Source organism: Brachypodium distachyon, chromosome 2 (assembly GCF_000005505.3).
Source record: "Brachypodium distachyon strain Bd21 chromosome 2, Brachypodium_distachyon_v3.0, whole genome shotgun sequence".
NCBI classification, from domain to species: domain Eukaryota; kingdom Viridiplantae; phylum Streptophyta; class Magnoliopsida; order Poales; family Poaceae; genus Brachypodium; species Brachypodium distachyon.
This window is the reverse complement of record NC_016132.3, coordinates 53930540-53946604: the sequence shown is the minus strand read 5'-3', so window position 1 is coordinate 53946604 and position 16065 is coordinate 53930540. Positions and strand designations below refer to the sequence as shown.

General features: G+C 46.9%; 2 protein-coding genes across 2 annotated transcripts; one reads left to right on the top strand and one right to left on the bottom strand.

Annotated features, from left to right (window-relative positions):
- Positions 1 to 1527: 1527 nt before the first annotated feature.
- LOC100831426 (ABSCISIC ACID-INSENSITIVE 5-like protein 1) lies at positions 1528 to 4856 on the bottom strand. Its single transcript, XM_003567236.4, has 4 exons — positions 2405 to 4856; positions 2220 to 2291; positions 2069 to 2098; positions 1528 to 1990 (listed from the first exon to the last, which is right to left on the bottom strand). Exons 1-4 carry the CDS (start codon positions 3461 to 3463, stop codon positions 1904 to 1906), a joined length of 1248 nt encoding a protein of 415 aa, XP_003567284.1. The 5' UTR covers positions 3464 to 4856; the 3' UTR covers positions 1528 to 1903.
- Positions 4857 to 12630: 7774 nt separating this feature from the next.
- On the top strand, positions 12631 to 15307 carry LOC100839283 (protein TRANSPARENT TESTA 1). The gene is made up of 2 exons (XM_003564612.4): positions 12631 to 13518; positions 14421 to 15307. The coding sequence occupies exons 1-2, from the start codon at positions 12838 to 12840 to the stop codon at positions 14859 to 14861; spliced, it is 1122 nt and encodes a 373-aa protein (XP_003564660.1). The 5' UTR covers positions 12631 to 12837; the 3' UTR covers positions 14862 to 15307.
- Positions 15308 to 16065: the final 758 nt, after the last annotated feature.

The following is a 16065-nucleotide window of genomic DNA, read 5'->3' as shown; positions in this document are numbered from 1 at the left end:
ACGTGGCATGTTTCCTTTTTGAGTTTTGAACGGAAAATATGAAACAAAGTGACCTACCATTTCGGCTCATAAAACCGATTTACTAGGAAAAAAACATTAACTTCTTACAAAAACATATCAACTGGGATTGTTTGGTGATCTTGTCACATGAGATGCAATGGTTAAAACTGAAAATAGACCACCATTTGAATTTCCAGCTAAAGAATTATACATCGATTTTATTTTATTTCTAAACGAACTCTTGTAAAAAACACTCAACACGTTCCCTCTTACGCCGACCCCACACACACACCTCACTAGCAATTGACGTGGATCAACCCCACACAAACCCTCACTTGTGACCAACCATGAGGGAAGCCTCCTGCGGTGACCTCTGCTGAGACCATCAAATTACCAATTCTAGAAGGGGGAAGATCCTAAATTGTGAGGGAACAAATAAATCCCGCGGTAGTCATAATGTAAGAAGGATAAACTGTTGCTGTCTTCACCCAAGAGCTTCGACAAACCTAGAGGCAAAAAATGCACAAAACATTTGCCGGTACACCCCTTTCAGCTAATTGCGCAAGCTCATGCGCTGCACCGTTGCACTCCGCGTTCACGACTGACAACTCAACACCAGTATCGTGCAACAAAAGTGATCGAAGGTCCTTCAAAAGATGGCCATTGAGCTACCGAATACCGATCCCCTGATTCATCCTTCAAACCTCAAATCATGCTTGAGCAGTCAAATTGCACAACCAGCAGCATACTAACCTACTCTTTCGCCAGCTGACATCCGACGAGGCAAAGCCATAGTTTTGGTTTCATCTGCGACACACACCGTTTGATGAGTCGCCATGCCATCCGCTGCAGCCCCTTATGACACAACCTGCAAACGTCGTGCCTGCTTGGGAGTTCTCTCTAACGCTCTCTAATCCTACAAAATCCGTGGTATTAGACAATGATAGAGTCAAACTTGGTTTCTTTTGTAAACGTATAGATTTAATACTAGTAGTAATAATAATAAACGGACAAAATTGTACTCTAGAGACCTCTCCGCACGTCTCACTAGCAACGGACGCGCACCGACCCTCCCACATACCTCACTCGCAACGGACACGCACCGCCCCCGCTCCCCTCCCACCCCCACCCACACACCTTGCTAGCGACGGACCACGAGGGAAGCGTCCCGCAATGACCTCGGCTGGGACCACCTAATTAGCAATTATAGAAAAATAAAATCCCAAATTGTATCGGAAAAAATAACCACCGCAAGTCTGAATCTAAGTCACTATGCAAAAACAAAAACAAAAACATTCTCACACTCTCTGGTCCTACAACAATTACGGTTTTCTTCTATAAATGTTTAGATTGGATATAACAATTTCATATGTTTTGTTTCAAAAAGTATTTTAACCGATTTTTTTTAAATTTTAGAAATAAAAATAATGGTCAAAATTGTATTCTAGAGACGTCTCAAATGCTCAAAACATTGTTTTACAGAAATCAACAGGAAGAAATGTCTGGACGCACTGCACTAAAAACTTATTTTAACTAAGCACATAAATAGACATTTTTTTTATTAATACCCACAAACACATATTTAAGCATCGCTGTTCTCCTATTGTTCTGTAACTTTCTACAAACCCATCACCTGGAGACAGTAAACACACGAACAGAAATTCATCCGCTCACCCAGATAAACAGCGACATATGGGCCCCGCGGATTTTACAGGTAAATACTAGCACCAACACTACCAACAACATTACCAATACCATGTCTGTAAACAAGCAAAATAAAATGCAGAATGCAAATCCTCCTCCCCCTCTTTTCCTCTTTTTTTTTTTGATCGGGAATCCTCCTCCCCCTGTTGATATGGTTCCTGAAGCTTTTCAGTCCGGGGGTGTCGCCGTTGTCTCTACTTCACCAGGTGCAGCTGCTGGAGCGGCGCAGGCCGCCCTTCTTGGCGCTTGCGTTCTCCTTGGACTTCTCCATCATCTCGTTCTCCATCTGGAAAAACACAAATATTTCAATGAGCAGATGCACCGACTTTTAAAACCTGAGAATGCAGCAAGCGATTGACAATACCTTCTGTTGCTTGGCCATCAGAATCGATCCCTGTAACAAAACACAGAAACAGTTTACAAATGGTACGTGAGAAAAACGTAGGAACAGTTTACAAATGGAAGGTAAAAGAAAAGAAAACTGAGTTTTCCCTCCTTTTTCGCTAGTCAGTTACCTCCTGAGCTTTGAGACGAGCGTTCTCCTCCTTGAGTTTGTCCAGTTCAGCTTCCAGCTCCACGGTATAAGCCTGCGAAATTAATCAGATTAATTATCTCACCAAGCTGTCACGACGGCCGAAATTAAACGGCATTGCATCAAACCCAAACACAATCGACAACAAGATGGAGATGGAATTTTTACCTGCCTCCTGGCACGAGATCGGGCAGCCGACTCGCGGTTCTTGATCATTCGGCGGTGGCGGCGCTCCATGCTCATCCCACCGGACCTGTCCTCCGGGGCGGAGCGCTTGCGCGCTCCGTTGTCCATCATCATCATGGCCTGGGATCCACTGCCGAAACAGTTTGTCATGGCGCTGATCCCGTCCGAGGACCCGGGGCTCAGGATGCAGACTCCGCCCTGAGACGGAGGCGGCGGCGGCGGCAGGATGGCCATGTCGGCGTACCCGTTGGCCTGGAACCCCATGCCATCACCCATCATCTGGTACATAGCGTTGGCCGGCGCCATCGGGTACATCATCGGCCCAACAGGCTGCACCTGGCCCTGCTGCATGCCGCTCATCGGCCCATGGGCCAGCTGGCCAGCCGGCATAGGTGGCTGGCCCTGGCCGGCGATGCCCCCCCGGACCACGCCGGCCTTGACCAGGAAATCCTCCAGCGTCATGGAGCCCAGCGTCACCTGGCGTCCATTGGCCGCGACCCCACCACCGTTCCCCATCGGTGGCTGCACAGCCAGGGGCTGCGGCGGGGCTTGCGGCAGGAAGGCTGGGACTTGGGCGTGAGCCAGCGGCCCCTCGTCGTTGATCTCAGCCCAGACCTCATCCACCGTCTTCCTGGACAGTGGTGGAGGCAGGGAGAAGGACCCCTGCCTGCACAGAGTGCCGCTTCCTCCGGCGCCGGCTCCTCCGCTTCCACCAGCAGCACCCACCACAGCGGCCTGATTCTCCATGTCCGCCATCAAGCCGCCAGTCGCCGCCTGGAACTCCTCAGTGTTCCATATGTTGGCCACGAACTCGTCCATGTTGATGGACCCGAGACCGCGCCCATCGTACAGAGAGTACGAGAGTTCCTCCAGGGTCCGCTCCAGGATCGACGACGGCTGCCGCTCCAGCGGAGCCACAACCTGCTGCTCACCTTGGCCTTCAGCAGCAGCAGCAGCGCCACCGCTCAGCTGGTCACGCTGCTGCGAGGTGACCTCCTGGTCGTCGGAGGCCATCAGGTTCTTGCTCATCTCCGACGCCATCGATCGTCCTCACAAATGTGATGATCTCACTCTCGGTTTGCACACTGTACTAGTACTACTCTTGTTTCTGGTGTGTTTTGTGCCCTTCTGCTCTCCCCACGGCACCCCTTTATATAGCCGGCCATATGCAAGAAGATAAGCAAGAATTCAAAACGAGTTAAAACTATTCTTAACATTGCTGCATCAGCACAATTAAAACTTGGGCGGGCGGTGTTTGTCGCAACTCGCAAGCGATTGATTAGGAAGGTGCGCCATTGATGAGCTCGACTGGCCTGTTACAGGTAGATGGACGGCACATAGACGTTGCAAAATTTGGAGGTTCGCTTTGCGCCTTATTTTCTAGCCAAGTTGCTTGATCTTTCTACCTAAGATATCTTATTTTCTTTTTTCGGTGGACGGTCATTTTGCATACTGCATTCTTTTGGTCCATTTGGTATGAGTATGGGCAATACAAATTTTATGAAGAGGTTATTGTAGCACATACTGAACATATTGTGCTATAAAGGCATTTTAGTGCTTTTGGACTTCTCATTCGCACAAGTAAGAATAATTTGGTTGTGCAATATGATATATATTCATATTGCACATAATTGATATAGCTTGTATCCTCTTTGATGTTTATACCCCTGATTCATATAAAAGCACTCTTCTGATAGAATAGCTGAACAATATGCACCATGCCACTATAACGCACGCAAGCATCTTGATAATGTTTGCGTTTTGATGTGTCATATATATCTCTTTATGACACATCGATCAATGCTAAAGATAGAGATTGGATATGCATCGCACACTCAGTAACGTATAAGTAGATTTCCGGGAAAGTTGAATTGTTGCTTGCGCGACTTTTATGCCCCGTAGCGGTGCGGTGCTCCGGAGGCAAACATTAATGACGGAGATATGCAGAGCAGATATCGATACTAATTATCAATTTTTAATGCACTAAATTAATGGGATAATTAAATTGCAATCTGATGATCTTTACATCTCGAATGTGTCACGTGAAGATAGATTGGATTGGATTGGATATGCATCGTGATCTTGTAACGCACGAGCTGAATTCTTGAGATATTGAAATGTTGTTTATTCAGGTTTTACCTTTCCAACGGGTAAGCATTACTCTGTTGGCCAAACATCAATACCATTGGTAGAACACACCGAACTTGCACAAGAATTTAACTGCAACATGATAATCTATGTGCTTCGAATGCGCTATCCCTTTCTATGAAGCATCAATGCTAGAGATACATTGGGTCGGATAAGCATTGTGCATTTCTAATTTACAAGGTTTTGTAGAATTATTGGGAGGATTTAACTACTACCTGTTAACTTTTATTACACCCTCTTATGGACTTGTATTTCATTTGAACTTAATGTAGGATTGTCTTTCTACTCTGGAAAATGCAGGATTGTTTTCAGGCAAGAAAATTCACGCTCTTATTTTCTATTTTATTTTATTGCTGTTTTTTATTTGCTTATTTGCTAAATTTGTTGCTTAGTTTCTTGATTTCCTTTCCGTGGAAAATAGAACTTTTTCGGTCATTCTTTGGATTTTCTTTGCCAACTGATAAACAAAATATTAACGTTGAACCTTCAAGATCGAACCATCTTTTGAATTACTTTGGAATAATTTTGTTTGAAGATTCTGACTTAGAATATATTATTTTACATTTACAGTATCCTGTGAAACATGTGAGATGCAGAAGATAAAAGATCTTGAAGCTTGTATCATGCAACTGAAGTTATTTAAATTTTCTTATGGAGGTAAAGTGAAGGAATGGCGGTGATTGAGACAAAGAATTTTGCTTCTTACTACTTTGCTATTCAAAGTCAGCCTAGTGTAAGTGGTCACTTGGTTCATAAGATGTATTTTTGCGGTGCACCGGTTCACCCACCCGTGGATGTTTAAGGAGCCGCTCTGCCTTGTTTTCTGAACTAGGCCTTTGGCCGATCAACTCTAAATAATTGAGAAGAAATGTTCACCTATTTTAGGTCATTCGACCTTTCATCAAGTTCACTTTTGACCCAACTCTCAAATTATCATCTAAAGCTCGGTCCAACTATCAAAACATCTCAAATCCTTCATCACCACCCCGGGTTTATAATCGAATTCATGCGGTTCTGTCATCGAACGTACTTGCAATTGTCGGTGAAGGCAGAAAGGGCAAACACAACTTCCAAGATAGATTCAAGGAAGTTGCAGCCGTCTGAAGAAAAAAGTTTCAATGAAAGGAGAATGCATCATTTTTTTGGCTTCAAGGAAGAAGTTTCGGTTCAGCCGAGTCGAGCCGAGCAAGATGACAGTGCGCCGGGCAGCACCATCCCTACTGTCTGAGCATTGAAATGGCAGTGTTGTGGTTGCTGAGGGCAGGATCATACGCATTCACGAAGTGCAGGCCGACGACCACGTGTCGGAGCAAGGACATCTCCTTACGAACTATGCACACGGAACCAGAGTTTAGAAATTTAAGAACTCCAAACAGATAAGATCCCGGCCGTGTCTGTGACCGCACCGATGCATCGGAGCAAAAAATGGCATGCACTTCACAAAATATTGTGCACCGATTATTCTTTGGATTCTGCCATGTGCTTATATTAATTCTTAATTCAAATCGGCGTACCGTGCGATAGCGGTGGGGGCTGACGTGCACCGCACCAACTATCGATGTGATATGATCGACTGTTGACGATATACACCGCGAGGAGTCGTGTACTAGGATAGGATATCGCCAAGGGGGGGGGGGGGGTTGAGCTAAGCCTGATATGTGACGAAGTCGCAGGCTGACCCGGTGCGCAACTTCGTTCAGTACCCGACAGTGGGCGGGCCCCCAAGACACCTCACGCTGCCGACCTAGCATAGCGCACACTAATGTGAGTAGGATGTATACCGTGAGCTGCCCAGATCACTGTGTTTTGAGCGAACATTGCAAATATTCTTACAGCACAATGCTTGTGGATTCACATAGGTGACAGAAAGCTTTGCTGAGAAAGAAAGAAAGAAGGCAATGTTGTGCTTTTTCAAACATTGTTTGAGCTTTCCTTGTTTCCAGAGTTGAACAAGGTGTCTGTTTCTGAATGAGCAGTCATCAGAGGATGTACAAAATGTTTGAACTTTCCTCTTTTAGAGAGAAAGGATCGTTTGTTTCCAGAGTTGAACAAGATGCCCTTTTTTTGAACGAGCAGTCACTAGTCCTTCCTTTTAAAGACGAGCACAGTCATGTGAAATGCAAGAAGGCCAATATCGAAACTTGAAATACATTCTACCTTTTTTAGGGCCTGGACCATCAAGAAGGAATCTAGGCCCAGAATATGTCACACCCTAGCCGTGTCCTAATGCCACGTTGCAGGCCCGTTAGAGCCCACCCATGCAGGGGGCGACGACCTGACGGGAGAAGTCGAATGGGGACGGGCCCATTTGAATCTATAGATTGCTCTGGACTATGGAGTGCCCCTCAAAAAAAAAAAGATTGCTCTGGAGTCTTATCCGTATGAAAAAGAAAAATACTTAAACTAACGGGATTTTCACACCAAGAAAGAGTTTGCGCTTAGATTTTCTTTTGGCACCCACGGCCAACCCGTGTTGAATCTTGATGATAGACACTAATCAGACGGACTGACCGAGTCGAGCTCCCTACAGAAACAAACCAAACAGAGTGGACGGATCACAGACATGGACTTCTCTTAAGTGGTAGTTTGACGGATCAAGGGCATATGAATGGAATTTTTTTTTGCCTCGCTTAAGCGGTAGTTTGACGGGTCTGTGAATGGTGCCATTGACGTCGTGCGGGCATTGGCAAGGCTAGTTATCACGCGTCGCGACCGGGTGCGCAATGGCAACAACTAAGGAATAATACAGGGCATGCAGGCAACAGCAAAGATTGCCTTTTTGTTCCAGCAATTTGAACGGACTAAGAACTTAAGACGACGAGATTGTACAAGCAGACAAACAGCACTACCATTGTACCAAATTACCAACCCAATCCAATCCCCCTCTCCCGATCCGAGCATACGAAACGGCAGCGGAAGTGCGGAACAACATCGATCGAATAGCACTCACGCAACTGCATAACGCTAACAATCTGGCAATCCGCGAGATGGCATGGCAATGATATGTAAAACGAGAGGGCAAAGGCTGACGCGTACCTGCCCGCTCCAGCGCCAGCGCCAGCGCCAGCGGCGGAGACACCGCCGGGACGCCAGCCGGCCGCGCACGGCCGGGCGTGTGCGCGCCCCGCGAAGCCGAAGAAGCAGCTTTATACGAAGCGAGACGTATGCGCGCGTGCGTGTCGTGGCGTGGGGGGCTGTTGTCTGCTGGTGGCGAAACGGGAGGCAGCGCTACTCCCCTCCTCCGACTCCTCCTCCTCGCTAACCGGAGAAGCATGTGCGCGTTGTTAATACTACTACTCCTACTAGTGTTTTGTCTGGTAGGCGCGCGCGGCGGGGGGGCGGGCGAGGTGTGCTGCCTTTGTTGCCGTCGGGCCGCTGCATGCCTCCTGGCGCCGGGCGCGTCGGCACGTTGGCTTTTCCAGAGGTATCGCTATCCTTCCCATGGGCTCCGAGTTCCGAGGCCAGAGCTAGCTGTGCTTGCATGCTGCTTACTTCCGCCCGGGGTTTTGTCAGTTGTGTGTGTGTGCCCACACAGCGCAAAGACCTCTGCTCTGCCTCCGCCTCCCTCCCCGCGTTATAGCATCTCTCGCTGCTGCCTTTTTTTCTCCAGAACTGCTAGCTGCAGACAGACGAGTTTCGCCAGCCAGACTCACGGCCATCACACGCCCACAGGCCACAGATCAATACTGGTGTACTCCGCAGGGATTGGTGATGAATCTGCAGTTTGGCGCCCATCATTTGGGCATAGAATTATAGAATTCATTTTGAATTTCAAAAACAATTTGTTTGGTTGGCACGGAATTAGCCACAGGAATTCAATCTTAAATTCCACGTAATCACAATATAACTAGGCTCAATTTCTCTTTAAAAGTCATCATTTCTCTAAAATTGTCCCTCACGCTTCAATTTCATATGGTAGACAAACATGATTTTTCAACCCGAAATTCAAATTCAACCAAATGAAATCCTATCAAAAATTGGATTTCATTTCATTTTGATCAAATGAAATGAATTCTTAGTTGCCAAACGAGCTGTAAAGGCCCACGTGATCACCTGTGTGGTGAAGAGTTTGATTTGCATGTTAGTGTCGACGGATAGAAATATTTTGAAAATTTTTAAATTTAATTTGACAAATCAAAACCGTTGGATTAGTATATATATCATTTTATTTTATTTTCATCATTCGTTTCAAATGTTAGAACATAAATCATATCCAATGAATCAACTTAACTCTAATTCAAAACCAGACAACTTATATGTAACAAAACCAATATCATTTTATTCGAAAAAAATGATATCATTTATGTGTATTAGATCACCTGGAATTCTTTAAGCTTACCAAAGTCCAAAGCACATACAGTACTTTCGTGCGGAGATGGTTGGCTAGAGATTACCGAAAAGTATTGACCAATGTGCTGACGTGGCCGGTTCTTACTCCATGTGACCACAGAGTTAACATATCTGCACTGCAATGTTTCAAAAAATCGTATCTGCACGGCATACAAAAAACATGTCATGCATGGGTGTCAGCATGTGTCGTCGTAGAGAAAATGGGATAGGACCGAAGGTTGAATCGAGGAAGAGCTGACACGTGCAGGATACGTGCCTTGACGGAGATCTCCCTTCCCTCGGCTAGTCGGCTGCTGGTGCCGCCTCTCAGGTGCCCGAGGTTCAACGGTACAGTGAAGGCGCTCGGACAATAGCAAGTAGTACTGTACTCCACGCTGCGTCGATATCCACGCTTCGTAGGGGCAAGACTATGCGCTCACAAATGTCACACTACCGGAGGTTCCAAATCGTTCACGCTAACCCTGGCCAGGGGAAACGAGAGCAGCGAAGTCGTGATCTTCAGCCGGTTTCCTTCCCACATAACCAGTATTCTGTCGATTCATAACAAGCGTTTCTTATATAAAGTTGTATCGAATCTAAGGCATTTATTATGAATCGGAGAGAGCAAGAAGTTCTTTTTTGTAGGTTTGGTTTCCTGACTACGCCGTTTTGTCGGTGGGGATGATGGCGTAGAAATAATGGTGTTCCGGATCTATTTCTAGTCCTTGCAAAGTCAACATCGTCAGTTTTATGAATGAAGTCAATGTATCTTGTGGTATGTGTGTAGAGGTTCGGAAGGTTTTGATATGCCCAATTTGTCAGATTTTCAGTTAAGAGATCAATCGGTCATCGGATGTGATCTGTGCTTTAACATTCAGAAGTAGTTATGAGAAAGGAGAAAAGTGACAATGTCGTTCAAATGTCAATCCGATGGGTCTATACGCCCACTGTGATTTAAACTCTTTTCATAAAAATCTGATCATTGGAGCATAGCAATACGTTTTATAAAATTCGTCTAATTGATTAGACGTTCCACCTTTCATCCGCTCTGTCTATTTGACATCAATTGTCAATAGATAAGCTCGAAAGCTTGCAAGTTTTGACATAACAGAGGTTCGAGGTTCAGCTGGAATATCAACCGCAAAAAAAGAAAGAAAGAAAAAGAGGTTCAGCTTTTTTTTTGAGCGAAAAAAGAGGTTCAGCTGGTATGCACTGGATCTTTTGTTCTGTTTCCTCTGAGTCTCGACTCTCGACGCCGTCGCTCCTCGATAGAACCACCGGCCCATCACGCCACCTACTGCAAATCTGTTACTCCTGTGAAGTTTGGGCCTAAAGGCTTTTCGTACTGTATCGACTAAAATCTGCTAACTCAGCCCACAAAGGTCAGGTGATCTAAATCCAGTCAGTCCCTTCTTTGTCGATCCAACAAGGCAGAATGGGCCAGGCACGACTAGGACAAAACCACATATGCGCCCCACCATTTGACGGCCCAGTGCGGCACAGCTCAAGGCCGCCCCCCGCCCCCTCGCGCGTGCTGCCCGCGCGCTCCTTCCTTCCACGCGCACGACCGAGTCCAACACGACAAGCTGCTCCGCCGATACGGTCGGTCCAGGGGCTAATGATGGCCCGTGTTACGTGTCTGCGGCGCCACCGATTCAAAAGGCGACCGAACCGTGAGTACACGGACCATCCTTGCACGCAAACGAAACGACGCGCGTACCTCGCGCGCATAAAGTTTTTTCATCTGTTTCGTGGCACGTACGCGTACGTACGTGGTGTTGTAACGAACATTTTTTCCTCGGTGCGGTGCGGTCTGGTCGTGCTGGCTCGCATCCTTTTTGACGGAGTCCAGGCGTCCAGCTACCTGATGGCACCAATGGTGTACTGAAGTACGTTAAAGCTGCACTCTCCGGCTCTCTCTAGCTATGTCGGCTTAACTGCTCAAGTGCATTCCTCGTAATTTCGGCAGATCTTGCCAATCACGAGGTTGGGCGCAGGAGATTCCAGGGTGGGATCAGCCTGGTCGAAAGGGACCCGAATTAGACGGGACACGCGGAGCGTTAATTAGGCGTTTGTTAACTCTACACATGTAACATCGTCCCAGTATTTTGTCTTATGGTTCATCCAAAAAACATGAAAAAAAAAAATTGTAGCAACATTTCAAATGTGCCAATGCAATAACATTTTTCTATATGCAACAATAACAAATCCAGATTGGTGCGGATGCCCCCCTCGTTGTGCTAAGCTGGCCGATTATCAAACATCGCGTCGGATACATACTTGCGCGACGTTTTGAACGTGGCATGATTAACCCAACCTGATAGAACCATCATATTGGGTTGCCGCATCGGTGCTACATACACTCCACCGCTCTTGAGAGTCCACTCTCTGACGTACGCTCCAGTACCGTCGCCTGGTCGCAGCCACTTATCAAGTTATCGCTAGGCCTAGGTCACATGCTTTGGATAAGGAACCTAGTAGCGTTTTGGCTCGATCCTACAAATTGCTCCTACCCAAGACATAAATCACTAAGTGCACGTTGAAAACGCCCCGCGCACGTACATGTCCAATTGGCATGAACTAACAAGGCAACTAAAGTTGGCAAACATATTCCATTTGTCGAGAATACAGAGGGAGGGCAGAGAGGAGAAGTTCAGAAGGGCCCTAGTTTGGGAAGAAAGAAACAAGGGATCAAAGAAGCCTGCGACGTTTGCCTGGGATGTAGTTAAATCTTGGATCAAGAATTTGAGAGCAATGTGGGCAGTGATGTCCTCATTAAAGAAGAAATGCGAGCATTTCTTGATTTCCAAATGTGCCAGATGACAGCTGGGAGGACTGAAGGCCACATATATATCAGCTTCGGAAGGTCCAGAGGGGGAGGCATGAACCAAAATTCTTCAAAGGTGAGGTTTGTCGGGTTGAGGATGTTGTAGGAGTAACTAAGAGCTCAAATCGCATCTCGATTTACAAATAAAAGAACACAATATTTGTCACGAGGTTCGCCTTTTGGCTACACCTTTGGGGGGACAACCACGGACGTTCCTCCCAAATTTTTGACGAATATTCCCTTTCGTATATAGGTGCTCGGCTTAAACACTAATCTCCGTGGCTGCTCAAAATCTCGTTTCCCTTTGGATAGACAAACTATCGTCTTGAGTTGGGTTATTGTTCCTGTTGTTGTTTTTAGGAGTCAGTTGGGTTCTTTTGAGTAACCGTTAGCTATTCGTACCCAGCACAGCATAGGTTTATAATCTTTTGTTCTCTTTCAATACGTACGTGCTTTGGCTTCCACGACCCCTGTGTGCACAGCGAAACCCCTACGTCTCTATGATTCTCTAGTAGTACATCTACACGTGCGTATAGAAGTCTTAGATAAATTCAAAACAAAGGATAGTCGATAGACTGTCGCAACGCCGATCGTGAGAACACGAGCCATTCCGTCCTCTGTTTCTCTTCCCAGTGTACTGCACTTGACTTCCCAATCAAGCTCGTACATCCATCCACCCAGCGCCGATCGCCAGCCACGACTCACAGCACCCTGCCGCGTGGACCGGACCGCTACTGTCATATTCACATGCACCCCGGCTTAAAATTGCCTGATCGGTCTGCCTAAGATTATACTGTATGAAAGCCCCCGAGACTTTCGAACCAGGTCCAGCACAGACGCACGCACGCACAAACATAAAAGCGAGACAAAGGCGTAGCTATAAACATTGAGCCCCTCTATATAGACGGCCCCAGCTGGTAGCCATTTCATTTTCTTCAAGGTCGTGACATGTGCAAGCCTTGACGTTCGGCTACCATATTCTCCCCCTTCCCGTTTCTCATCTCAGTCTTCTCTATGCCACCAAACCCCGGCCACAAGAAAGCTATATACTCCCCGGCCCTGTGCAAAGTGAGATCGCGCGTACGTAACTAGCAAGGGATATATCGATTATATGGGGCTGCGGACCTGCAGCGCCATGGAAGGTGAGGTTGTTGCCGCCTCGCCCTTTATTGAGTGGCTCAAGCCGCCGCCGCCGTCGTCTTCTTCCTCGTCGCCGTCGTCCTCGACTTTCTCGTCGTCGTCGTCGTCATCGGCGGCGTCCAGGCATCAAAATCGTGCTTCTGGGGAAGCCAGAGGAGGAGCCGAAGAAGATGGCGGCAGCAGCAGCGGCATGGCATGTTTGCCGCTCCTCCGCATGCTCGAGGAGGGGAGGGCTTGTGATCATCGCGAACCCCCTCTCAAAGAAGAGATCATGAGCAGTGCAGGTGCATCCGGATCGGTACTGGGGCCCGGCGTGGATTTGAACATCGGCTTGCCGGTCGGCGAATCTTGTGCTGATTACACCATGGAATTGGGCGAAGAGGAAGAAGAAGAGGACGAGGAGGAGTGGAATCCTACTGCGCATGGCGGTTGCAAGGTGGAAGGAGAGGAGAAAGAGGAGCAAGGTGAGGCGGTGGAAGGATCAGATCGCAATATCAGCATGGGGGAGTTGGTCGGCGTGACCGCGGCGGAGAGCGGCGTGGCGATGAGCTGCCGGTATTGGATCCCGACGCCGGCGCAGATCCTCGTCGGCCCGGTGCAGTTTGTCTGCCACGTCTGTAACAAGAAATTCAACAGATACAATAACATGCAGGTAAGTTAATGATGTTCCCATGGTCTTACAATGATCGATTATTGATATACGCCTTGATCGATCGGAAATTGTCATTTTACCAGAGATTAGTTGCCCTTTTAATTACCTAGCTAGCTCCTAGTATATTTTGCATGATTTGATTATTAATTGTCGCGTTGATCTTGGACACGAGACAAGGAGTACTACACGAGCAGCGAAACCTGCAGAACTAATTAAGCTCGCCAAACTTCACCATGGATGACCATACATCTGAATCTCTGATTGTGCCTTGGTTTCCAGGCCCAAATCTGTACTAATTCTTGTCACTAAATTCGTTTTGGTCTCATGGCCAGGCCCCTGCAAAGACCACATCGTCTAGCTGACAATTAGGTCAATGATCTAGAGACCCCCGGTAGGTCACGATGCACCTAGCTAGGTTATATACCAGACTACTGCAGTGCTACTGCTGCGAGGATCGCGATGCATGCCATGGATCTGCCACTCGCACAGATCTCACGCGTTTGAGATCCTCGATCTACGTGCAGGGTGCGGTGATTTCCTTTGGGTAATAATAACAGGAGCACCTCGATCGATCGTGTGTGTCAGTTTTTAAAAGGCCATATGAACGACATGACCGTGATCACACATGTTTTCAGTTTATGTCATCGTCCAGGTAGGGAATTAACTTTCCGCAAAGAACATATCTGAAACCCCTGCATGTACATATTCGGCGGGGTGGAGCCACAAAAGCAAGACATTCAGAATCTCCTCGAGTGTACATTTCATGCAAACCATCATTACACCACAAGGATATGATTCAGATTCATTCACACTGAAAACGCAAATCAACAAGTGTCCTGTCTCGATCAATAAACTAGCATTAAACATGTAACGAAAATCTCGTTGATCGATGCTCATTGCAGATGCACATGTGGGGCCACGGGCGGGAGTACCGCAAGGGGCCGGAGTCCCTGAAGGGCACGGCGCAGTCGGCGACGCTGGCGCTGCTGAAGCTGCCGTGCTACTGCTGCGCGGCCGGGTGCAAGAGCAACGTGGCGCACCCGCGGGCGCGGCCGCTCAAGGACTTCCGAACCCTGCAGACGCACTACAAGCGCAAGCACGGGGCAAAGCCCTTCCGCTGCCGCCGATGCGCCAAGCCCTTCGCCGTCAAGGGCGACTGGCGCACGCACGAGAAGAACTGCGGCAAGCGCTGGTTCTGCGCCTGCGGGTCAGACTTCAAACACAAGCGCTCCCTCAACGACCATGTCCGGTCCTTCGGCGCGCACCATTTCCCCGTCGTCGTCGAGGCTGCCTCCGCAGCCGCCCCCAAGGCCGAGGACCACATCATACGCTTCCAGCGGTGAGATCTCAGATCATGCATTCATGCTAGCTGCACTGCCTGGTCCGTACTACTGTCATGCAACCGGGCGATCGATGCAAGAGGGTCTAATTAAGCTAGCTAGTAGTACAATGCAAGTAGATGTTTGTTTGGATATATCAGTATCTGAAGAATGCTGATATGTGCATGCATGCATGCATGGGTATTCAGGAGTAGCCAAGCAAAACTAATAGCACAATAAGTTGGCTCTCGATCGGCTGCTAAAAGCTGTGAAGTAGCTGAATTTTCTTCCGCCGGAATGGGAGCTGCAGGCAGTACTAGCTGTTAGGCTGCCGATGTAGCTTCGAAATGGAGAAAATTTCTCAGCTTCACAGGCTAACTAAAATTGGTAATTTGGGAGATATAGCATTTCATGTATGAGATAAAGCAATTAATGAAGGGCTAGATTACTTGTTGCAATTTGGTAAGTAACAGTACATGTCAGTTGGATAATGTTGTAGCATCAATATATGACTATATATTACTAAATTGTTAAAAATGTATTTCCTCCGTCCCGAAATAAGTGACGTGCATTTGTATAAAAATATATACAAATCCAAGTCACTTATTTTGAGACGGAGGAAGTACTGAGTTGAGGAAATATTTTAGTTTTTCTTCAGATTATATTTGTTTCACAAGCAATAATCATAACTAAATTGCTTTAATAGAAAGGGGTTTACCCTCCTTTTTGACCAAAAAAAAGGTACACCTTTGTTTGTGTGAGTCCTTTTTGTGACTGTAAAATCTGAACGAAAATCACATGTAAAAGAAATCGAAGGAAAAAAAATTAGTTTTGTACCCCGTTTAAAAAAATAAGTTACTTAGTGCTTACTTAACAGTCTTTAAAAAAACTTTTAAGCAACCAACGTTTATTTTTTCCTTAAGGGCTGAAAAGTGTCACATTTTTATAAAAAAAAAACTTACAGGTATGCCTATAGAAAACATAATCATTTATGTGTGTATTTTTTATGTACTATCACAATATACTAGTAACCCCACCCATGCCGTGTCGCTAGCTCCTTAGCGCATCCAAGCTTTTGTTTCGATCTCGTTTCTCTTCTCACCTTGGTGCCGCCTATCTTCGCACATTCGCTCTCGGTGGAGGCGGGCCTGTTTGGATGGTAGTGACAGGGAGGGTGGCGTCTCTTTGTGCATCTACTTTGGGTGTCAATCGATCGAAGGCTAAATCG